At 36.1% G+C, this 22185-nt stretch overlaps 1 protein-coding gene across 20 annotated transcripts in view; it reads left to right on the top strand.

Annotated features, from left to right (window-relative positions):
• ERCC6L2 (ERCC excision repair 6 like 2) overlaps positions 1-22185 on the top strand; it is an 84522-nt gene that overhangs the window by 21407 nt on the left and 40930 nt on the right. For 8 of the 20 annotated variants that reach the window (XR_003921809.2, XR_003921807.2, XR_003921808.2 and 5 more), the window contains 7 exons: positions 4422-4493; positions 5670-5815; positions 11147-11242; positions 12598-12697; positions 15955-16107; positions 17239-17319; positions 19075-20260. Coding sequence is in view for 12 of the 20 variants with exons in the window: in XM_030003696.2 (XP_029859556.1) it covers positions 4422-4493; positions 5670-5815; positions 11147-11242; positions 12598-12697; positions 15955-16107; positions 17239-17319; positions 19075-20260 (1834 nt within the window). In the remaining 8 variants the exon portion in view is untranslated. Of the gene's footprint in view, positions 1-4421; positions 4494-5669; positions 5816-8348; positions 8593-11146; positions 11243-12227; positions 12399-12597; positions 12698-14714; positions 16114-17238; positions 17320-19074; positions 20261-20443; positions 20667-22185 lie in introns of those variants that run through there. The other 12 variants (XM_041120671.1, XM_030003699.2, XM_030003694.2 and 9 more) reach the window with 12 other exon arrangements.

Raw genomic sequence — 22185 nt, 5'->3', positions numbered from 1 at the left:
ATAATTTGCCCAAACATAAGTAGAAAGAGATTAGAAATACGTGATTAAAAATAGTGAGCTACTAGCATGATCATAACTCCTGTGGTTTTTTTGTTGTTAGTGAATCATCTAATGTTCATCTTCATTCTATCTCACTAGAAACTTTCCTGATATATTATGCTTTTCATTTAATTTTCGATCTTTTAGCTTGTTATCAGTCTATACTGATCAATATTCCTTTATTTCAAGGTATTTTTTAATATAGGTTGTAGGTAATAGTAAAAAAAAAAAAAAAAGCCAAAGCAAGACAGAGAAATCCACAAGTCCCCCAAAAAAAGACAAAACCCAAACCCTAAATAAGCACAAATTCCTGAGAAGAGCCGAGGTGTGGAGATTTTCCATTTTTTAAAAAAAGTGCAGTGTATATCATGGGAAACCGGATTTTAAAATCCGATCTTGTGTTTTTGAAATAATGGTTATATTGAAAAATATTTCTTCAGTATGTTTGGTAGATGAGAGGTAAGTGCAATATAAACTTCCGTAGAAAACTAGGAAAGGAAATAAAAAAAAGTTGCTGTAATTCTTTCACAGAACATTCTACTACTCTGACCTTTTTAAAAAGTCAGATCAGGCACTACACTGCAGTATTAGTAGGCAAAGGTACAAAGCAATATGGACCTTTCTTTCCTCCAACCAAAGAAATTCTGATCTTATGTTTTTATGAGGGGTTCTGCTTGTTTGATTTGTTTTTTACTTTATGAATTGTAGAATAGAAGCATTTTCAAATGCTGCATTTATGACAGCCCAGTAGACTTACAGAATATTTTTCCACTGTTGATGACCTCTGGTTTTGTATATGTGATGCTTTGTTTTAGAAATCTACAGTATGTTTCAGTCCATTGCAAACTGGACCCAATTTATCTAAGAATTATTGACAGAATTGCTTACATTGAGAGAAATTGGCCTGCTTTCTCTTTTGAGGGGAACTTGAATTTTGGGTCAGTTCATGAAATACATCTTAGTGTAAACAGAATATTCTGGATTGTGTGGTGACATCTCTGTGCCTGGAAGGAGGAGTTTTATGTAGTGGGCCAAGTAGCCATCATTGAAAAATAAGGTGGTTTTTGAGTCCATTAATTTTGACTTCAGAATAATTGTGATGCAAAAAATTGGTTCATATGTGTCTGGTGGTGTGGTGGTTTGGTTGTTTTTGTTTTGTTTTGTTTTTTCTGCTGATTGCATTGGAGGTTTGTCCTGTGAGAAAATACTGTCTAACTTTTTTGTTTTCTATTCTGAACTTAAAAAAAAAAAAGCTGTTTGGGAAGATTTTGATTTTTATGCTCTGGAAGCAAAGTCATTCAGAAGGTATTTAAATATAGAAGGTCCTCTTACCATCAGAAAGTAATCAGAGGAGAGCCAACAGATACTAGAGCTTAAAAACTACTTTTTATATTTTTAACATGTTTATTTGGAAATAAATGAACAAATGATAGTAAAATGTTTTTCATAGCCGTGTCCCACTGTAGTCTTTACATTTTCTGTTCTATAAATAAATTCTAGGAACTAATTGAAATACTTCTGTAACTTTCATCTGATAGTATAGACTGAATAGGTATTATCTAATCCTTTAAATTACAGGCTACTCAGAAGTTTTGGCACAGGTGATTATTCTTTTGTAGATGAGCATATTTGCAAAGGAAAAGTTTGTGGCATTTATTTGAATTTATTCAGGGTGCGGGGGGGAGGGCTGGGTTTTGTCTATGAAGTTTAATATCTAAGCAGTTTTAACTGTTTTACAGAGCTGAAAAGGTTAACCTATCAACTTAAAATATCTTCTGTTCTCTCACCAAGCAGAGATAAAAAACACAGGGAAACATACTTTTTTGTATTATGGAATGTGCCTACTGCCACCAGTAAAACTAGAATTGCTTGAATGTAAGTGTGAGAGAATGGCATATTGGTGTCCATGTCCTACCTTGTGCTGTGGCTGCAGTCATCTCTGTGTGTTTTGCAAGCTGTAGCATTTACAATGTGCTACCCCAGGTTTTCTGTTCTGAATTTAAGATTATAACAAGAGCCTGGAAGGAACAGTCCCTGTAATCCAAATGTACACGTACAAGCATTGGTGGTACACCTATGACTCTTAATAGGTCCTTGTTACAGTGGGAAATAGGTAATAATGCAGTAACGTGATCTAAGCTTCAGCTTTTTTTGTGGAATTATCCCCTCATTTTCAATCATGCTGCAGAACATACAGTTTTCAGAAGACTTGCTTACACTTTCTATTGCAAGGTGAATTTCATGCCTAGATTTTTAACCTGAAATATTGAATATTTGAGAATTGAAATGAAAGGAGTGTGCTGCCTTGTTTGGAAACCACCATTTTTCTGTCATGAATTAAGACAGTTTGGACCTGCAAAGTGCAAGGACAAATGATTCCATTGCTTTTGAAACACAAAGATTGCAGACTGTCCATACGGAAGTATTGGGGACTGCTTGGAAAAAAAGTCAAGATGAATGAGGGTAGTTTTAAAAGCCTGCAGTAATTCTCATTACTACCTTGTCTGATTGTTAAAATTCTGGCTCAGAGAGACTCTATATGCTTTCTAATTGAAAAGGGCTATTAAATGTCTGGGTACTTGAAATAATTTTTTTTTTTTAAACTACACATGTAATATTTCCACAGACTTCCATTTGTGCAGTTTTGGAATACTGTTCTTAATACACATCTCCTGGATTGATTTATTTATTTTTGCCTTGCATATTATCATTAGTTCAGTGGGAAAATGGAAGTCTATCAGAGCACCTTGCAAATAATAGTAATTTCTGCCATTAAACATAAACCTAACCCAGGCAGGCATGGTTTTGAAGGCTTAAAAACACTGTAGGGTAACTTGGACATCTGTATACAAACAAAGTATTCTCAAATGTGAGAGGTAAAAATTTCATCAGTCAGGCAACTCACAATGTGTAGTAATGGGGAGATAGGCATTTGAATCCATGTGGACTCTTACAAAGTGCATGTAACTTTTGCTTGGGTATGACGAAGTATTTCTTTTTCCGACCAACAGCTTCCAGGATAATACTCTGGTGTGCAAGCACAGAATTTATTACTCTTTGGTGCAAAATCATTCATTACTTTTCCCTGTTTGTCAGAGCTGTTCTTTACTCCAGAATATCTGAAATCTCAGTGGGCATGACATTGATCCATTTTATTTAAACAAACTGGGTGGATTTGTTTGTTTGTTCTCCTATAGGAAATTAATTATTTGACCTGTACTTTAATAATAACAACAGTAATACAGTAGTAAAACTCCTTCTACCTTAAAAGCATGTCACTGTTTTTCTTCTGTTTCTTTATGTGGCTAAATAAAATGCAAATGTAAGTCATTTAGCTCTTGCTAAATTACCTGATGCGGATTTTTTCTCAGTAAAATAAATCCTGGTTTATATGTTCTTGTACAATGAAACCAGGCAAGAATTATCTTGTTTCTACCTTGTTTTCACTTAAAACTGGCTGGCTAACATATACAAAAGGGCTTGTAAGTGATGTATAATTACTGTTTTATATTCTAGACATTATCCAGAACTGTAAAATTAATATAAATATTCATCATTATTTGGTTATCAAAGATTTGTTAGGCTTTTACTGAAATCAGTGTTGATTAACTGTTTGTTTATCACTGAATAAATATAAATTTTAAAACACTTATTGCCCAGTGGGAGAAAGCTACAGACATGGTACAGAAAATTCCTTCTTCCCCTTTGTGTGTTGCTTCTGCACGGTACTCTGAAGCTGCCATTGCCAGATGTGGACATGCTCCTGTTGAAAATAACAGTATCACTATTATACACAAGGCTCTGGATTATTTGCTTCCTCACCAGAAGAACATTGTGTGTGGGCGGATTATTGGCATTTCGGGGTCTGTGCAGAGTCTGGGAAGCTGGATCCTACTGTAAACAGAGCAACAGACAAGAGTGGGAGCGGGGAGGGGCATAGATCTCACTGATTATTTTAAGAAGACAAGTTCCAAGAAGTTCTGAACTCAGATGTAGTACAGAAAACTTAAAACAGACCTTCATGTTTTCAGGGGAATTCTGTGGATTTGTTAAATGCAAAAATTCACAAGGTGAGCTAGTGCACGAGATAAGTAATATTTTGTTGCCCTGACATAAATAGCTTCTGAATTTACCTGTTAGTGATATGATTGCCTTTTTACAGCAGGATTTCCATGTAGATCACTGAAAAATGCATAGGTCCAGCATCTCCATTACCTTTGGCACATTCATTATGTTAGTAATGTTTTTTGTTAAGCCTCTGTTTAGCTTTGCAAACAATTAATTACAGTGTAGCCTGTTTAAAGGTTGAAAACACAAGTAAGTGTGTGTGAGATGACCTGTAGATAAAACCTCTTCATTTGTATTCTGTTGTTCGTTTACAGGTCCTTCAGCAGCTTTTAAATCACTTCCAAAAAACCAAGGATAAGGTTCTTCTTTTCTCCTTTTCCACAAAGGTGAGCTCCATATGATTTTTATCAATTAACTGCAGCAGTGAGTTCTGAAGCGTAAAGCACTGAGATGACAGCTGTCAACCACATTTCCTTTCTCTCTGTACTACGGGAAATAATGATGAGGACAGTGTGCTGTGCTCCAGAAGCATATTGAAACCTTACGTTATCTCTTGATAAAAATGGTGACAGCAAAACAAATGTAACACTCTGCCTTCCTTAGAGCTTTTAAAATTCTTGTATTACTTCAGGTGTAGATAGCTCATACTGAGCTCAGCTGGTATGTCTTGAGTTAGAGCAGTGTCACAGCAAATTATGATGGAAGTATCATACAATCTTTGTGTTAGCACTGGAAGTACTTAAATTTCCTCTGTTCTGCTGGTTTTTGACCATCAGCAGTGATGAAACTTACACCCTGAGACTTACTACACTAGTTGGTTTGAACTTAAAACAGAGTTTAATTGGAGCTAGAGGTGTATGCTCATTTCACTTTTAAAGGACTTGCACCTTGGTTTTCTTGTTAGGGAGTAATGTGTTTCCTGAAATGGTGCAATCTATAGTATGGTTTTCTTTACTTAAATATTTGTAATGATAGCACTAAAAAGTGCTAAAAAATAATAGTGTGAATGACAGGTCAGAGTCTTAAATATTTAATAATTTTGTGGCTTTAAGGAAGTCTGCAGGTTTAATATTTAGATGCTGTAGTAAAATGCTCATGTGTCTTAGGCTGTGCTTCAGGTTGTTCAAGACCAGACTGACTGCTGGTTACTGCGGTCTTTCACTCCATCCCTCTGAACTCTGTGTGTTTCTGTGCTGGCTGTGGTGCTCATTTACTGTATTTCACGTTGTTGTAACTTGCTAAGATGGTAGGAAACTGTTAAAAGTTGTCTGCCAGCTTATTGGGTTGAACTGATTCAGCATCACTTAGAGAAGAGACAGGCAGCCAGGGTTGGAGGACTGAGTGAGACCACAGCAGACCAACATTAATCACCTTGAGTGCTGTAGAATCACAGCTAACGAGAGTCAAGGATGTTGATACCAAAATGGTGAAGATCTACTCTCATTTTCAATCCTTGGTCTATTGCAAATATATTTGGGAAACATGGCCTCTGTGATTATGTTTAATTAAAAAGATAATAGTAAGCACTTAATCTTTTTTTTTTTTTTTATTTTTCCACCCAGTTGCTAGATGTGCTGGAACAGTACTGTATGGCATCTGGGCTAGATTACCGAAGACTTGATGGAAGTACAAAATCAGAAGATAGAATCAGAATTGTAAGAGAGTTCAACAGCATTCAAGAAATTAACATATGTCTTGTATCTACAATGTAAGAAAATTTAACTTGTAGTCTGTTTCATTCTGCCTTTCTAGTGCTTAGTAAACAGGTTACTCTGCATTTTGACTGATGACCTTGTGAGGGGTCACTTTTTTAAGGAAGTGAATTGTTCTCTTGTCTGTTAGTAAACACAGACTCACTGCTGTGGTCTGAAGCTTCTTAAAATATCTGGAGAATTCCTCCCTTCCCTTTTCCTCTGCTTTATGAGGACTTCTAAGATCTGAAGCAAATGGGTCTTCTGAATCCTAGTTTTAAATTTCCAGTTGCTGTAGGAGCAAGGAAACAGTTTTAAAACATTATTATTATTATTATCATCATTATTATCATTATTATTCTTCTTATTAAAACATTATTATTCTTATTATTAAACCATCATTATTATTATTAAAACATTATTATTATTATTAAAACATTATTATTAAAACATTATTATTAAAACATTATTATTAAAACATTATTATTTCATTATCCACAAAAAGCTTTCATTTTATTGTAGACAAACTCAATTTCTTGTACTGTACTAGTAGAATTAGCAAGTGAGTGTGAACTTGGAATGCTATATTGAACTGAAAAATTATGTCTTGGTGTTACTGTAATTTATTAACCATGTTAATTAGCATATGTCTATTTAAACTACTTCAAACAATCCTTGATTGTCTTTTAAAAATGTATTTACCTATTAGATCTGCTTAGCAATCTATGATGGATAGTGAATTCTTTTGAAATAGAGCAATATGTTCAACTAAAATTAATGAAATTATGAGGACTATTTTTTTCTTTTTTTCTTTTTTTTTTTTTTTATTTTTAATTCTGGCTACTTCTGTGTTTCATCTTGAATGAAGTTTGTTACCAGGCAAGGGCAGAAAGGGAACAAAGAGAAGCTTTAATCTTCCTGCCCAGAGGAAAACTCCGTGAAACTCAATGAAAGTGCTGTTCTTGCCTATACAGTCACTTTAGTCCTTTATTGAAAGCGTGCATGTTGGAGTTAGATAGGAGGATCCACACTACCTCTGTTTAATTAGAAGTCAGACATAATCTTAAAGACTATTGCAAGTGCATGTCAGAACTGTCTTCAGATACTTGCTGGTGTATGTGGGCAGGGTTTTAAGAGGTTTGTGGTATTGGTCATGCACATTTGTTTGTAATCTCCATCAACTGTGGAATCTGGCCATCAGCTTCCCTAGGTCCCTAAGAGCTTTGTGAGTCCCTGTTCCTTGTCTCTGAAGACAGCAGGGAATTACCACGTCCGTAGCATAAGGAAAGACTCTCTAGTTTGTGCTTCTACCAGTCTAGTTGTGTGATCATAACCTTTTCAGTTCTTTTCCATTAACTTATATAGAAATACAAATGAAGGTCGGGTAAACAGAGATGGACTTTCTCCTCTCTGTTATGAGAGCTCGTGAATACAGAGACTGGTGAGCTTTCAGTGCCGGCTGGTGGTGCTTGAGACGCAAGTCTTGATTCTGTTGTTTTTAGTGTTTCTCATCTTACTGAGTGAATGGAAGAAACGAACAATGATGGAATTGCAGTCAATATAACTAGTGTTTACTAAGCAAAATAGAAGGTACAATTATTTGTGCAGTTTATCACAGATAACAAGAAGTGATCTTTTTGCTTGCTTGATATACAGTAATGGAAGCAGACTTGGTAATTGTTTGGAAATCAGAAAGTGATTTATTCTAGTTCTACTCTGCAAGAGATGCATCTTTCCTCTTACTCAGATTTCAGGCATTAGGACTTTACAGTATATTATGGTAAGTTGACAGAATTGGGTCATACTCTTCTGTCTGTACTTTCTTGCAAAGTTTTTGGCCAACTGTTCTGTGTAGTCAACTTGTATGTATTCTGAAAGTCCCATTGCTTGGAGAGCCAAATGTTGATTTTTGCTGAAGATACTTGCACAGGCTTTTGGCTACAGAAATACATTCTGCAAAGGATGAATTCTCCGCATAGTGATCTTGAATCTGGCATTATATTCCACTGGCACAGTTAACATACAGCTTTAAACAGGAAGCTGAATCTGTAAATTAGTGAGTTACAGTGCAGACAGTGGTGATGAATTCACTATTAAATTTACAATGTTCCTGGTTTATATTCCATTTTTTCTATACCAGCAAAATGCTATTTCTGCCTGGAATTGCCGATGTATCACCTGTAAACATTTGGAAATCTTGATTTTAATTGGTTGGTGAGTTTTTTGAGAAATGGGGCCTTAAACAATAAAATAAAAAATAAAAATCTGTCTATCTGTATAGCTTGACCTCACGTCTTGCAGTTAATGTTAGTATCAAACACAGTTATATAGCTATCCATAATGCTTTTATAGATAGCTATGACTCCAATACAGCTATATGGATAAATATATTTTATGGGTGTTGACAGAAAATATGATTGATTTCTTCAGAGCTTGTAAATTCCATCAAACCATTAGGTATATGTCATGAATTTCAGCCTTGAGCTCTATGGAAAAATAGGTATACATCTGTTGGAACTGCTAAGGCTCATTAATTATAATCTATTTCAGAATACTGCAGTCCTGTGCGGGTGTTGCTGGGAAAATATATGATTATTTGGAAGAAGAGAAGGGGATTTGGGAGCATGCTTAGAAACATTAAAATAATTGCTGGAGTTGCTATAACTTGATGGGGAGTGTCAGAGCTTGCAACTCCATTGACACTGATTAGCCTGAAGAAGGGGAACTGTATATGTACAATAGTGAAGTCTACATAGTCCTGTTCCATCATAGTGTTCTGGAAGAAATAAAAGCAGTGAGTATTCCCACCTTTAAAGCTAAATTGCTCTTTCCAGGTTTTCCATGCTAGTCTTCCTCTAGATTAATTCCTCTGGGATAATTATAAATTAAAATCTATTTCTGCTTCTCTGGGGGTTTTTTATGTAAAGAGAAGTGCTTAGATGATGAAGAGATGATGGTTACAGAAATTTTTAGACAGTTTTTTATTATGAAACATTACAGTATACACTTCCATTCTACCTGCAGCATTCTCAATTACTGGGCTGCTGTCCGCTTCTTTTACAGGGCTTTTTTTAACTTGAATTCTTCACAGCTATGTTGCAAATAATTTTTAATGAGCATGCAATCAAATTCAAAAGAACTCTCAGCTACGAGATATCACTCAAACAGAACTTATTAACTATAATAAACTTACCTCAGTAAATAGAATTACATAGTCAAAGCTTTCATGGAAACTTTCCTAATGTGATACTGTTTTGTAATTTCTGAACATGGAGGTATTAAGTTGTCAGTGGCAGGATAGAAAAACAAGCCATTTATTTAACACACTGTGCAGTTTTAAGTAAGATGATCTTTTGAAAACTGTTGTTTGTAACACAACTGCTATGAGACCTTTCACACAGGGATCTTCATTTGAGCCATATTATAGTAATTTGCATGGACCATCTTGCAGTAATGACTAGCAGCTAGTTGAAATGATAGTTAAAATGGAAGATATTCTTTACAATGCACAAACTATTAAAATGGAAGATATTCTCTACAATGCACAAACTAACTACTGCATTCATTCTGCCTATGAAGGATATAGCAGCCATTCTTTTTCTGTTTTAGAGTATCTGAATTTTTGCGGCATTCCTAAAAATATGGAAAGGTAAAATCTTTATAAAGCTAAGTATCCTGTTTAGTTAATCTTTATAGTCAGTCTGTTTTACTTGCACTAAGGCTTTGCACTGAGGTTTAATTCATATTTCAGTTCCAAATATTGCAATTTTTTATGAGAAAGTATTTGGAAAAACATGTTGACTTAACGTTTCAGTCTGACTGCAGGGTTGGTTTCGTAAGATGAGAGGCTGAATTCTGTCCTCACTAAAAAGAAATACACCAAAATTCCAAAATACAGTAAGGTATTCTGAAAAATAAAAATATTTTTATTCAGCATTTCAAACTTTGAGAACGCTCATCCTCCGGAAACCTCCGTTAATATTGGCAGGTTCCCACATCCTCTCCCTTTCCAGATTTAACTAACCCAACACCAGGCCACACCTGGAAGGAAGAGGCCACAACTGTATTTACATTGACAAGGATTCCATGAAGACCAAAAAGCGGTGGGGCTCCATAAGCTTTTGGTTTCTGTCTTCATTCATTGTTATACCTGGAAACTTTACCTTTCCCACTGCTTTAAACAAGTAGAATATAATGTAATCTGTTAAAACTAGCTGCTTGGTAAATTAAATGGGATTGACTTTTGATTTTGCGGTACCTCATTCAGGAAAAAACCACACTTGAAATTAGTGCTGTCTATGTTAATGTGAAGAATTGTTTTAATAGTTAAATTAATAATAGTATTTAGCGTGTACTTATTTAGGAACTTGCCTCTTTTTGTAGGAATGTTGGTTGAGCCAGGTGAAAAGACTTTTCAGTATTTGGTTGTTTTGCAGCTGGATGAGAAGTGGTATATTCCTCACTTTTGTTCCTATCAAATCATTCACCTATGCACATGCCAAACTCCAAGTAACCGAGCAGTTTTGTTGGATTCAGCAGGGCATTAGTTAGGTACATCAGGTTAGGCATATGCTCAAATTCTTTACTGGCTTGCAGGCTTTACCTGAAAGCAGACTACAGCTGTTGAATGTTTTAAGATGATGTAACTGGTACTCCTGTGACTCCTAACCCCCACAGTAGACAATTTTCTTACAGTGACTTTTTTGCTTGGAATGACCGGTATGATTGTTGCTCATAGGCAGCTGTGTGGCCAACTTCATTTTTAACGGTTGACTTACATACTGTACAAATGTACTTGTGACAGTTGTTAATTCTTATAGATATGACTTACCCTAGACTGTGACCATTTTAGTGGAAGCTGCATAGCATTATTGTCAAAACTATGTACTGGGATTAGAGGAAGTAAAATCTAATGCAGGCTCTTTATTTAAGCTATAGTTTTCCTGCTTCTGTAATGTTAGCTGGCATAAAAGTGGTTATGTATTTCAGTATAATTGTTGGGGGAGTTGGTCTCTGTAGGGCTCCGTGGGTGTGAAATAGCAATCAGGTCTTCTATATTAAGGTGATAGCAGTTGGTTATGACTCAGCTAGTCGTACAGTTTGTAATCTTCTTGATACTTAGGTGAGAAGACTGCATTTTACACCAGTGGTTATTTGAGTACTTGGTGGTTATTAACACAACAGTAACACAAAGCTGTACCCCACTATTTTTAGTATCTCTATTGTGCTCTTTTTTTTTTTATGTTGTGGAAGGGTATGCCAATATGGACCTAATACACTGGGGAAAAAAAAAAAGTTCCGTTTTTCTCACTGTCAGATAGTTCTATTTTTTAATTTTTGTTTTTTAGGGCTGGTGGACTGGGTCTTAATTTTGTTGGTGCCAATGTTGTTATACTGTTTGATCCTACATGGAACCCAGCAAATGATCTTCAAGCTATTGACAGGTACACTCTCAAAGTACAGAACTTGATCTGTGTTGTACTCTTCTTTTGCTTTGATTCTGTAATCTGATTGTCCAACTAAAATTTTCTTCAGGGAAGAAATTTTTTACATAGTCTGACTTGTCCACAAACCAGTAAGAAATGTGCAGCTATGTTATTTTTAGCTTTGTTCTTATTTTTAACCCTGAATTTTACTTCTTGTTTTCCATTTTATTTTTGTGGCCCTGTTATGGTGGGGTCATTAGGAAAAAAAGCCATAGTTACTGTAACTTTTTGTGATCTTGAGAATGTGTGTGTATGTGTAGCTGGATGGCATTTTTGCTTTGTATGCCAGGACAGAGTAGGTTGTAGTTGACCCTAGTTCAAGTGATATTTTGAATTCCAGAATCCTTGAAGAAAAACATTTATGTTCTTTTCTGTTTCACCCTTGTGGAGATTAGTGTCTTTTCAGCACTCACTTCCATCTCTGATGGAAGTGCCATTGGAATATTTCCAGGAATCTGGGTTTTTCTTTCAAGGCTTTTTGACCATAGGATGTTTTCCTAGGAATTCAGGACAGACTTTTGAATAGCTGATGTAAAGAATATTGAAAACCTTCAAAATCCAGTAGATTTATACATTTTCACAAGCAGAAATAAACTTGTTTCTGTTGTCCCATCTAGTTATGTAATTCCATTTTAAGGGTCTTTCTGACTTTTGAGAGGTGTTTATGTGCACCTGTTCTAGAGAAATATGTGTTTGAAATGTGTGCTGTTGAAAGGGACTGTCTTTAAAGAATCTTTGTAAAATCACATTTCTATAAATTGGTTCAGCCTCTCTTGAATTTTTGGAATGTAGTTTATTAGAAGTCTCAGAATTTACCATTTAGATAGAACACTGCCAGTTCATTAGCTGTTTTTATGATGTTGTTACTTGCAAAGTGCTTTATAAAGATAAGAAAGAACAGGCTGCCCCAAGTAATCCGTGATCTAACTCCTATATAATGCAAATAGGAGGATATCTTGTGCAAGAGCAGATGGAGACAGAGAGGAAAAAAAAAACCTGAGAAAACTGTGGAAGATGTGTTTTCAAGAGAGGTGGGAGGCAGGCCTTGTGATACAAACTGAGGAGGAAGCTTTTTCAGCTGGATAGGCCTGGGAAGAAGCGTGGAAAACTAAGGGTAAAGGAAAAGGGAATAAAATACTGAGGAAAACTTGGAAAAGTAAAATAATAAAAAAAAAAAATCAAACAACCAACTTATAAATCATTTAGAATACTCCTGTTTTATTGGAATGCTTTATTTATTTTACTACCCCTAAGAAGCTGTCTCTTACTTTTTTTGATGAAAAATGGTTTTTAATATGCCACTGTCCTTGCAGAGCTTATAGGATTGGCCAATACAAAGCTGTTAAAGTGTTTAGATTGATATCCTTGGGAACTGTGGAGGAGATGATGTACTTGCGACAAGTTTATAAGCAGGTAAAGTTCACAAACTATTTAAATTGGGAGATGTTTTTAGCGGTTTCAATGACTGGAAACTAAGCTAGCCTATAGCAAAATTGTAGTTTACCTTGGTTGTATGATACATGCTGTTATCTTAACTTATTAAGCAGAGATATATCATTTAGCAATTGTCAAAGAACAAAAAAGAATTATATTTGTATTCAAGTTTTTCTAACTTTTGACAGTTTAATTATGCAACTAACATTAATCGGGTTATACAGAGAAGTGTTTTATTTAAAGACTTGTAAAATATATCTGTGAGAGTTGTAGTTAGTACCTGCAGCAGTCTGATTCAGGCAGCTTTTTCTTATGAAAGGTTGGAGAAAGTAGAGCAAAAATCTTGCTGGTGCTATAGAAGACAAGCAAGAAGGCATTGTTACTCTCCTGACTGTGAAAACTTGCTTATAAAAGGAGGAGCAGCTTGTAGCTGCTGCTATTACAAAGATGATAAGTGATGTTGCTTGCCAGAATACTCAACCTGAAACACTTGCTCTCTCCAAATTTTTCTACTTGCATTGATAGGTTTAAACACCTAAGATTGGGAATAACAATGTGTGTGGTTTGAGGAACCCATAATCTAGCAACTGTTTCCTGGTGAGATCAGAATTAAAACAAAAAATAGGCAAACTTGAACATGAACAACAAAGAGCAGGCTGCAGAATAATAAGTAACTAGATGAAATATGAACATGTTTTTCTCAACAAAAGTTGCAAGTTAAAGAAATAAGGTGATTGATTTTGAGTTAAGATACTGACATTATAGGCATAGAAACTTGGAGAAAGGAAGAAAATCATGGAGGTACAGTTGTCCTGAAGAATGCATTGCATAGAAAAGACAAAGTAGGTCACCTCAGTGGGCAAATGATACTATATATTAAAGAAAACTTTATGAAATTTGATGAATTAACCTAATAATTTGAAATTTTGGCCATAAATAGGAAAAACTTGGTAATGAGTCTTCAGTGACAAGCACTCTTGTAGCTGGGTTATTTACAAGGAGCAGGTTGGAGGCTGATTGAGTGGGAAATGCAGGAGTATACAGATTGTCATTATCCTCCTAAGATTTAAGTAAGTGACAAATCAGAATAAGGTTCTAAGGTCATCTGATTTCACAGAGCAGAAAGTCAGAAAACCTACAGCTGGAAGATCAAATCTTGAGCTGCTCTCAGTAATGTGTATGGCCTGCTTTAAAATGCTACTTTCAAAAGTGTAACAGTGACTCTATCTGATTTAAATTCAGTGTTTTGTAGAAGCCAAAAAGCTATTAGAGTCCTGTTTAATTTTTACAAAATTATCTAAATTAAAAAGTGGAAGCTTGTTAAGAAGAAATTAAAAGAAGTAGGTGATGGGCTGAAGCGCTCACAGGTATTTGGGCAATTTTCAGAGACTGTGTCAGAAGCTCAGAATGAAGAAGACATTGTATTAATAGTTGAAATCATATATGAGGCAAGTTAAATATAAAACACTGTAAGTCCAAAAACTATTCTTGAGGGACAGTGGTCTAAAAACATAAAAGCTAATAATTTAGTTTTCGAACACATCAGGAGCAGGAATTGTACTGCTGTATTGGCATGACTTTAGCAAGGTTTAAAGGAGTGTTCATTCCAAAAAACCTGCTTGATTTATTTTTTTTATAGCCACATTCACAGAAAAGCTTAGAGAGCATCCTGTTCCAAATTTTTCTTGTGCAAAGTACTTTTGAGGATTCATTTCAACAGCAAGTGTCAGTAGGAGAGGTCTCAGAAAGGCTAACAAAATGAGCAATAGCAGAGTATGGCTGCCTATATTCACTAAAATCCTGAAGAAGGGGAGTCATGCTTCTTGGAGGTCTTTGGAGTTGGTGATCTTGCAGATAAAGACCACCTGGATAGTGTCTGTTTGGATTTCCAAAAGGCACATATAAAACTTCTTGAAAGGCTCTTGTGGGTTTTTTTCAGGTTGATTAGGAAGCAGTAAACAGAGTAATTGTAAATCTGGGATATTATTTTTTTTAGTTTACATTGGATTGCATTTCCTGCTATTGACACTTGAGCACAGTTAGGAAATTTTCAGTAAGTTTTGAAGAAAATGCATTTTTCTGCTGTTGAAAATTCAGACACCATGAGTGCATGTGGACAGGAGGCTTTTGGTGAACTATACAAATGTGCTCTCAGAGAGCTAAATGTTGTCATCCATCCTTTTCATGAAATGAATTTATGTGAAAATGCTTTGTCATGTTTGTAGTGTATTCTTACTGAGAGATCTATTTGATTTTAAAATTGCTGATTTTTTTCTGTTAGTGCTGTTTGGTTGTCTGACCTAGTCATATGTGATTGAAGAATCTGATGTAAATAAAACTGAACTCTAACATAATAGAAAACCAAATAAGTTATATATGTATCCTAAAGTATACTTCTGTAAATACCATGCATAATTCAAGAAAGACGTAAACTGTGCTTAGCTAAAATTAAACTAGAACTTGACTGTATAGTTACTGGCCTACATAATTCAAGAGAGGTGTTGTCTAGGAAAATACCTGTTCAGTGCTAGAACTAGAAGTGAGTAGAACTGAAGAACTACCAACTGCTTAGAGACAGTTACAAAAAATATTACAGGTCTGGTATCCATAAAACCATGGATTTGACTTTCTTCCACTTAAAGTCAAATAGACCAATTATGTAAGTGTTGAAAATTTGCAGTCATTGGAATGCAGCTAAACCTGTCTGACTTCAAAAATGTTTTAATTCTCCCTGACAAACTATTTACTTGTCTTTCCTTTTTACCTGAAAGATTTTGAAGTCACTTCTGTTGAGTCTACTTAGCAAGAATGCATGATAATTAAAACTGAATTCAGAGAGCAGTAGGAGTAATCAGGTGGCTTTATTTAGACTTTACCAAGTAAGCATACAATGCAAAGGACTATAAAAAAATACTAAGAATTTAGTATCAAGGAAAGATGAGCAGTCAAGATATAGAGGAGTGGCAGTAGTGTGTATAGTAGGTGTCTGATATTGGACAACAGTGAAGTAAAAGACTTGAAATATTTTTATTTTTTTATTCAGTAAAACCAAACAGGTTCGTATTATACCACAATCTATTATACCAACATCTGCCAGGGAAATGAAAACAAAATATCCTCTCTTAGGAATTTCTGCCTGCTCCAACGAAAGCTGTGTATACAATGTGGATGCCAGGAAATTCTGACATGTTGTTGGAGCAAACACTTTTGAAATCTTTTGTGTTGTTCTGTTTTAGCAACTTCACTGTGCGGTGGTTGGAAGTGAAAATGCTAAGCGGTATTTCGAGGCAGTGCAAGGATCAAAGGAACATCAAGGAGAGCTTTTTGGGATCCATAACCTTTTCAGACTCAGGACACATGGGTCCTGTCTTACCAAAGACATCCTGGAGGTGTGAAGTCCTACCCTTTTGCTTTTGGATATTAGCTTTACATTTTTCCTTTCCTCACGAGATATTTTGTCATAATTTTGTATGGAAACACTTTATAAAAAAGAATGGTGAAACTTAAACAGTACCTGTCTATGCAGTGCCTTAAATGAAATAGGCATGCTAATTTCTCACTCTGATGTAGACCAGATAAATTTCCTTAAATCAAACAAAAAACTGGAAATCAAGAGTTTGCTAATATATTTCTTTTCCTAATAAAAATGCTGCAAGTTATTTTTATGATGCTTTCACATATTGTCAACTTTGCACAGATACCTTTTATTCATCAGTAGCTCAGAGTGACCTTTTAAGACAGAATTCTGATCATAAAAATATTTTTTGTGATCACAGTAACTTTTCTATTGTACATTGAGATGTCAAAACCTGTTTAATAAAACATATTTTATAATGCCGTATTTAAAAATGTTACAGGGTGGGAGTAAATAACTGAGGCTTCATATTTTGAGATTCATTTCTTAGTTACTCCAAAAAGACTGTTGCCCCAATTCCTTAGCATATAGTGCAAACGGATTTTAAGTATATGCAGTATTATACCTTTTTTTGATCCAGCATGTTTGCTGCAGCTAACTTGCATCTTGGAATTTATTGCAGCTTTATTCTAGGTTTCTTTCCATCCTTCCCTTCATTTTGTTATTTTGCCTATGCTAGGAAGAGGCTGAGGAGTGTGATACAGCCATATAAAGGTAGCATACCCAAAAGAGTAATGTGGTGTAAGAACATGTACTTTGGGCATACTAAGCTCAAATCTTCTCTAAATTAAATTAAAACATGGTATGTGATATGAATATTGTAGCAGGTATTCTGCTTTGGAAAAGTTTAAAATTATTAAGACAGTGTATGTGTAAGATCCTCCCAATTTATGCAGTATGTTACTTTTCCTGCAGGTTACGTGTTAGATCAAAGAGCAGTAAGTGTATTGCCAAAATGTAAGTCTTAGTCTGGACTTTGCTATTATACGTCCAGTGCTTACACCTTTTGTAGAAAGAAAGAAAAACTATTTTTTTTTTTTCTGGGCTTGCCTTTATTAACTTGAACAGATACAGTTTTTATTACATACATTCTTGATTGTTTTAGAGGGAAGGGCGAGTAGAAGCAGGAGTCATGACAGCAACTACATGGCTAAAGGAAGAGACTCCTCCATGCAGCTCAGAAAAGGTGAGATGTCTTTTTGGACTATGGACCAAAGTGTGCCAGTCCCTCTAGTTCCTGATACTAGAGTGGCAGATGTGGACAGTATGTTATTAGGCTGATAATACTTTTACCCTATATTGCACTTGCCATCTTTTGTTGTCTGCTTGCCTCTGGTTTTACATATTGTAAAGCATTGGATAATATCATGCTGTCTGTATTTCTGTATTTAAAATCGAAAATTGTGAACATCTGGTTATATGGTATTCTGTGATGTTTACAACACTTGAATATCCTCAGTCTGAATGAAGGTATTACTAACATGCAGTTATTACAGAGCAATATTGTTTACTGAAGCATTGCTCTGTAGTGTCTTGAGTGACAGCCTTATGATATGATATGACATGATATTATATGACAGCTTTCCAATCAAGAAGTCGGTTGAGAATCTGACACCTACTGATGTTTAGAAGATTTTGGTTAAGGAATTGTGGAAAGGAGTACAATTTGTTTAGAGGATTGAAAGCTTGCTTCAGGTTTTGTGGACCCCTCTGGAAGACACGGGCTATTTAGTTAATGTACTCAGACAGTCATTCCCACCAAATCAGTGGTCTCTTCAGTGCTGGCTTTTTTTTTGCTTTTTCTTTTTTTTTTTTTTTTTTTTTTAATAATATATCTAATAGTTTCCTTGTGGAACAAGTTGGGTTTTTTTTGTTTGGTTTTTTTTTTCTGAAAAGGTTGGGTTTTATGGGAGCATTTTTATGAATGTTTTTGACCAAACACTGTGTTCAGGTGATTTGGGAAACAAACAGTTAGGTCTACAATATGGCTTCTAACATGAAAATATTGTTAGATTAAATCACACTGAATGGTACTAAAAATTAGCCACTGTCTATTATGCTTTTTGGAGATTTCTGTGGGTAGATGTCAGTATTAATTTAAATCAGTATGCCATCGCATTGGTCATAACATCACATTGCTAATACATCACTGTATGGTCATGATCTCACATTGGACTTGGTGACAAACAGTCACTTTCTTAGCTTATGTTAAATGCTTTTTGATAAGCAGGGTGATATCAGGATTAATATATTAATTTTAAAACTTCTCTTCATGTACAAAAGTTTAGTATTTACCCTTCTGACTTTCCACTTAAATATTGTCATAATTTTGTCTTAGTAGTAGGCAGTTTTGGAGCTGTATTCTGGACTTCTGTATCTTCAAAATGTTTTAAGGGTGCCTGGGGGTAATTTTTGTTTGATTACAGTAGACCTCAACTAATTTTAGTGCAGAATATTATGTACTCGTAGCTCTTTTAAATTGCATTAGCCCCCATATACAAGGAGGTTGACCACTGCTGTGAGAATATTTTTTTTTTATGAATGTCATTACACAGTATTAAGGTTTGAATCATGAAGTCACTTTTCAAGCTACCTTTGAAGGATGAAAAGTTGCGATAAGATTAGTATAAGCTAGAAAAATATGGGTGTGGATTGTGAAGACAGGTTGTTTTAGCAGTGTGCAGCATATATTCTCAAATACATAATATTTTTTGTTATTTTAATTGTTGTTCTGCTAAAAATTTTATTCTCCTGAAGACTTTCATATAATTTCTTTTTATGATTTGTTTTGCATTTGCTTTCTATTTGTATATTATGATACTGTTTTGTGTATTTTTTTGATTAACATAGTAGAAATCCACTTTTTTTACCCTGCTTTGGAATTAGATGTGTTCCATATACTATTTATGTCTTAAATACCTTTGCTGTCAATTATTCTTAGTATGAACAACCAGACTCTAAAGAAGATAGAGATCCCCAAAGCATTCAGGCACAATTAAAGAGAGAAGAAATGGATTTTTGTGATGACTGTAGTGATGATGATATTCTGGAAACTTCCGTGAAAAAATGTGACAGAAGGAAGCCTTGCAATGCAAATAATTTAATGGTAACAAAGGGACAGCTTTCCTTAATGCAGTGTGGATTCTCTAAGTTGTTGCAGAGAGAAATTGAAACTACCGAAGGGGATAATGATTATACCTCTCATCGTTCAGGTTCTGATGATCAGTCTATAAGAACAAATGTAAATAGCAAGCACAGTGATTTTCACAAATGTCAAAACCATGTGCCTGTTTTGGAGCATGGGAAAGCTGCTCAGTCACCAGATGGAATTGATAAACAAGATACGTGTAGTACAGACTGGCTTGCTTTATCAGGCTCTGAGGAGGAAGGTGACAGAGAAGGTGAGGATCAAGGCATTTCAAAGCAAAGTGATATAATCATGGAAACTGAAAACAGTTCTGAAGAGGATGATGATGTCATCTTTCCTACCCAAGTTCCAGCAGGCCAGCAACCAATGCTTACTAAAAAAGTTGAAATATACAGATCAACATCTGAAAATTGTGAAGAGTTAGCAAAGGAAAAAGATGGGTTTGTATTTAAGGGAGACAGTAGGCAATTTGGATGCCATAGTACTGAGTCAAATTTCAGCAAAATCATGTCTTCTGAAGACATCAAGAACAGCACAAGAGATTTGAAAGATGAAAGTGACATAAGTGATGAGTCTGATGATATTGAAATTTGCCATAATTCTGAATCAGGAAAGTTACGAACTTTCAGCGTTCCAAAATGGAAAAAAAGACGTGCCCATAGCAATGGACTAGGTAACATCTCCAAATCTCTGCTAGAAGCAAAGCAGCACAATAGAAAAGGAAAGGAAAGTGATTCTCAGAATATAGATGAATTTTCATCGTCTGAAGATAACCTACCAGTTAAGAAAGTTCATGCCAGAAAGCAAAGCTATAAGTGTAAAATCCAGAAAGGCAGAGTTCAGTTTGGGTCTAAAATGCTTCATCCTATTCAAGATACCTCTGTTACACAAACGAAGTCTAGCAATTATGCTGTGCAAAGAACTTCTGCAAGTAAACCTGAATTTGAACATGAAGTGGAATCAATGGACAGATATTTAGGTAACTATGGTAATTTAATTTCTTTGATTTTATTTCAACTAAAGCAGTAACGTATGTTTAATTTATCATTGTTGGCAGGTTTTAAGTTCTTCCTGCTATACATGTTTTTGTTACAAGTTACTAATAAATGCTTTGCTAAATTATTTAGTAATGTCTTTCTGTATCTCTCTTTTTACCTATTAATGTTACTTTCCTGTCTTCTGGGTTGATGGGCTGCTTTGTAGTATTTTGTTAAACACTTACTGTCTGTTGAAAGATGCTAAGATTGAAGATTTATTAAGAACTCACAAATCTAAATATTTGACCTGTAAAACCTTGAAAGTCTTGACAGAGCTGTTAAATAAAAACTTGTGCACATCTGCTTGGTAGAGTACCATGACATAAAGCCCTGGAGGGAAGTGGGACCCAAGAAAGCTCGTTAATATTCAAGCATTATCTCCTCCAAGCTCAGGAGTGATGCATCCTAACAGAGAGGAAGTCAGGCAAAAACACCAGAAGGGCTGCATAGATGAACAAGGAGCTCCTGGATAAACTCAAATACAAAAAGGAAGCCTACAGAGGGTGGAAGCAAGGACAGGTAGTGTGGGAGGAATATAGAGAAATAGTCCAAGCAGCCAGGGATCAAGTTAGGAAAGCTAAAGCCCTGATAAAATTAAATCTGGCCAGAGACATCAAGGGCAACAAGAAAAGTTTCTATAGGTACATTGATGATAAAAGGAAGACTAGGGAAAATGTGGGCCCTCTCAGGAAGGAAAGGGGAGACCTGGTTACCTGGGACACGGAGAAGGCTGAGGTAGTCAATGATTCTTTTGGCTCAGACTTGACCAGCAACTGCTCCAGCCGCACCGCACAAGTCACAGAAGGCAAAGGGAGGGACTGGGAGAATGAAGAACTGCCCACCCTAGGAGAAGATGAGGTTCGAAACCATCTAAGGAACCTGAAAGTGCACAAGTCCGTGGGACCTGATGAGATGCATCCCTGGGTCCTGAGGGAGCTGGCAGATGAAGCGGCTGAGCCACTATCCTTCATATCTGAGAAGTGCTGCTGGCAGTCTGCGGAAGTTCCCACCGACTGGAAAAGAGGAAACGTAACACCCATTTTTAAAAAGGGGAAAAAAGGAAGACCTGGGAGACTGCAGGCCAGTCCTCACCTCTGTGCCAAGCAAGATCATGGAGCGGATCTTTCTGGAAACTATGCTAAGGCACATGGAAACCAAGGAGGTGATTGGCAACAGCCAGCATGGCTTCACTAAGGGCAAATTGTGCCTGACAAATTTGGTGGCCTTCTATGACGGGCTTACAGCATTGGTGGATAAAGGAAGAGCAACTGACGTCATCTACCTGGACTTGTGCAAAGCATTTGCCACTGTCCCGCACGACATCCTTGTCTCTAAATTGGTGAGATGTGGCTTTGATGGATGGACCACTCGGTGAATAAGGAATTGGCTGGATGGTCACACTCAGAGACTTGTGGTCAATGGCTCCTTGTCCCAGTGGAGACCAGTGATGAGTGGCATTCCTCAGGGGTCGGTATTGGGACCAGCTCTGTTTAACGTCTTTGTCAGCGACATGGACAGTGGGGTTGTGTGCGTCCTCAGCAAGTTTGCCAACGACACCAAGCTGTGTGGTGCGGTTGACATGCTGGAGGGAAGGGATGCCATCCAGAGGGACCTTGGCAGGCTTGAGAGGTGGGCCCATGCGAACGTCATGAAGTTCAACAAGGCCAAGCGCAAGGTCCTGCACGTGGGTTGGGGCAATCCCAAGTATATAAATACAGGCTGAGTGATAAGTGGATTGAGAGCAGCCCTGTGGAGAAGGACTTGGGGGTGTTGGTTGACAAGAAGCTCAGCATGACCCGGCAATGTGTGTTTGCAGCCCAGAAAACCAGTTGCATCCTGGGCTGCATCAAAAGAAGCATAACCAGCA

The sequence above is a fragment of the Aquila chrysaetos genome, chromosome Z, assembly GCF_900496995.4.
Source record: "Aquila chrysaetos chrysaetos chromosome Z, bAquChr1.4, whole genome shotgun sequence".
NCBI lineage: Eukaryota > Metazoa > Chordata > Aves > Accipitriformes > Accipitridae > Aquila > Aquila chrysaetos.
This window is presented reverse-complemented; position numbering and strand designations above follow the sequence as displayed.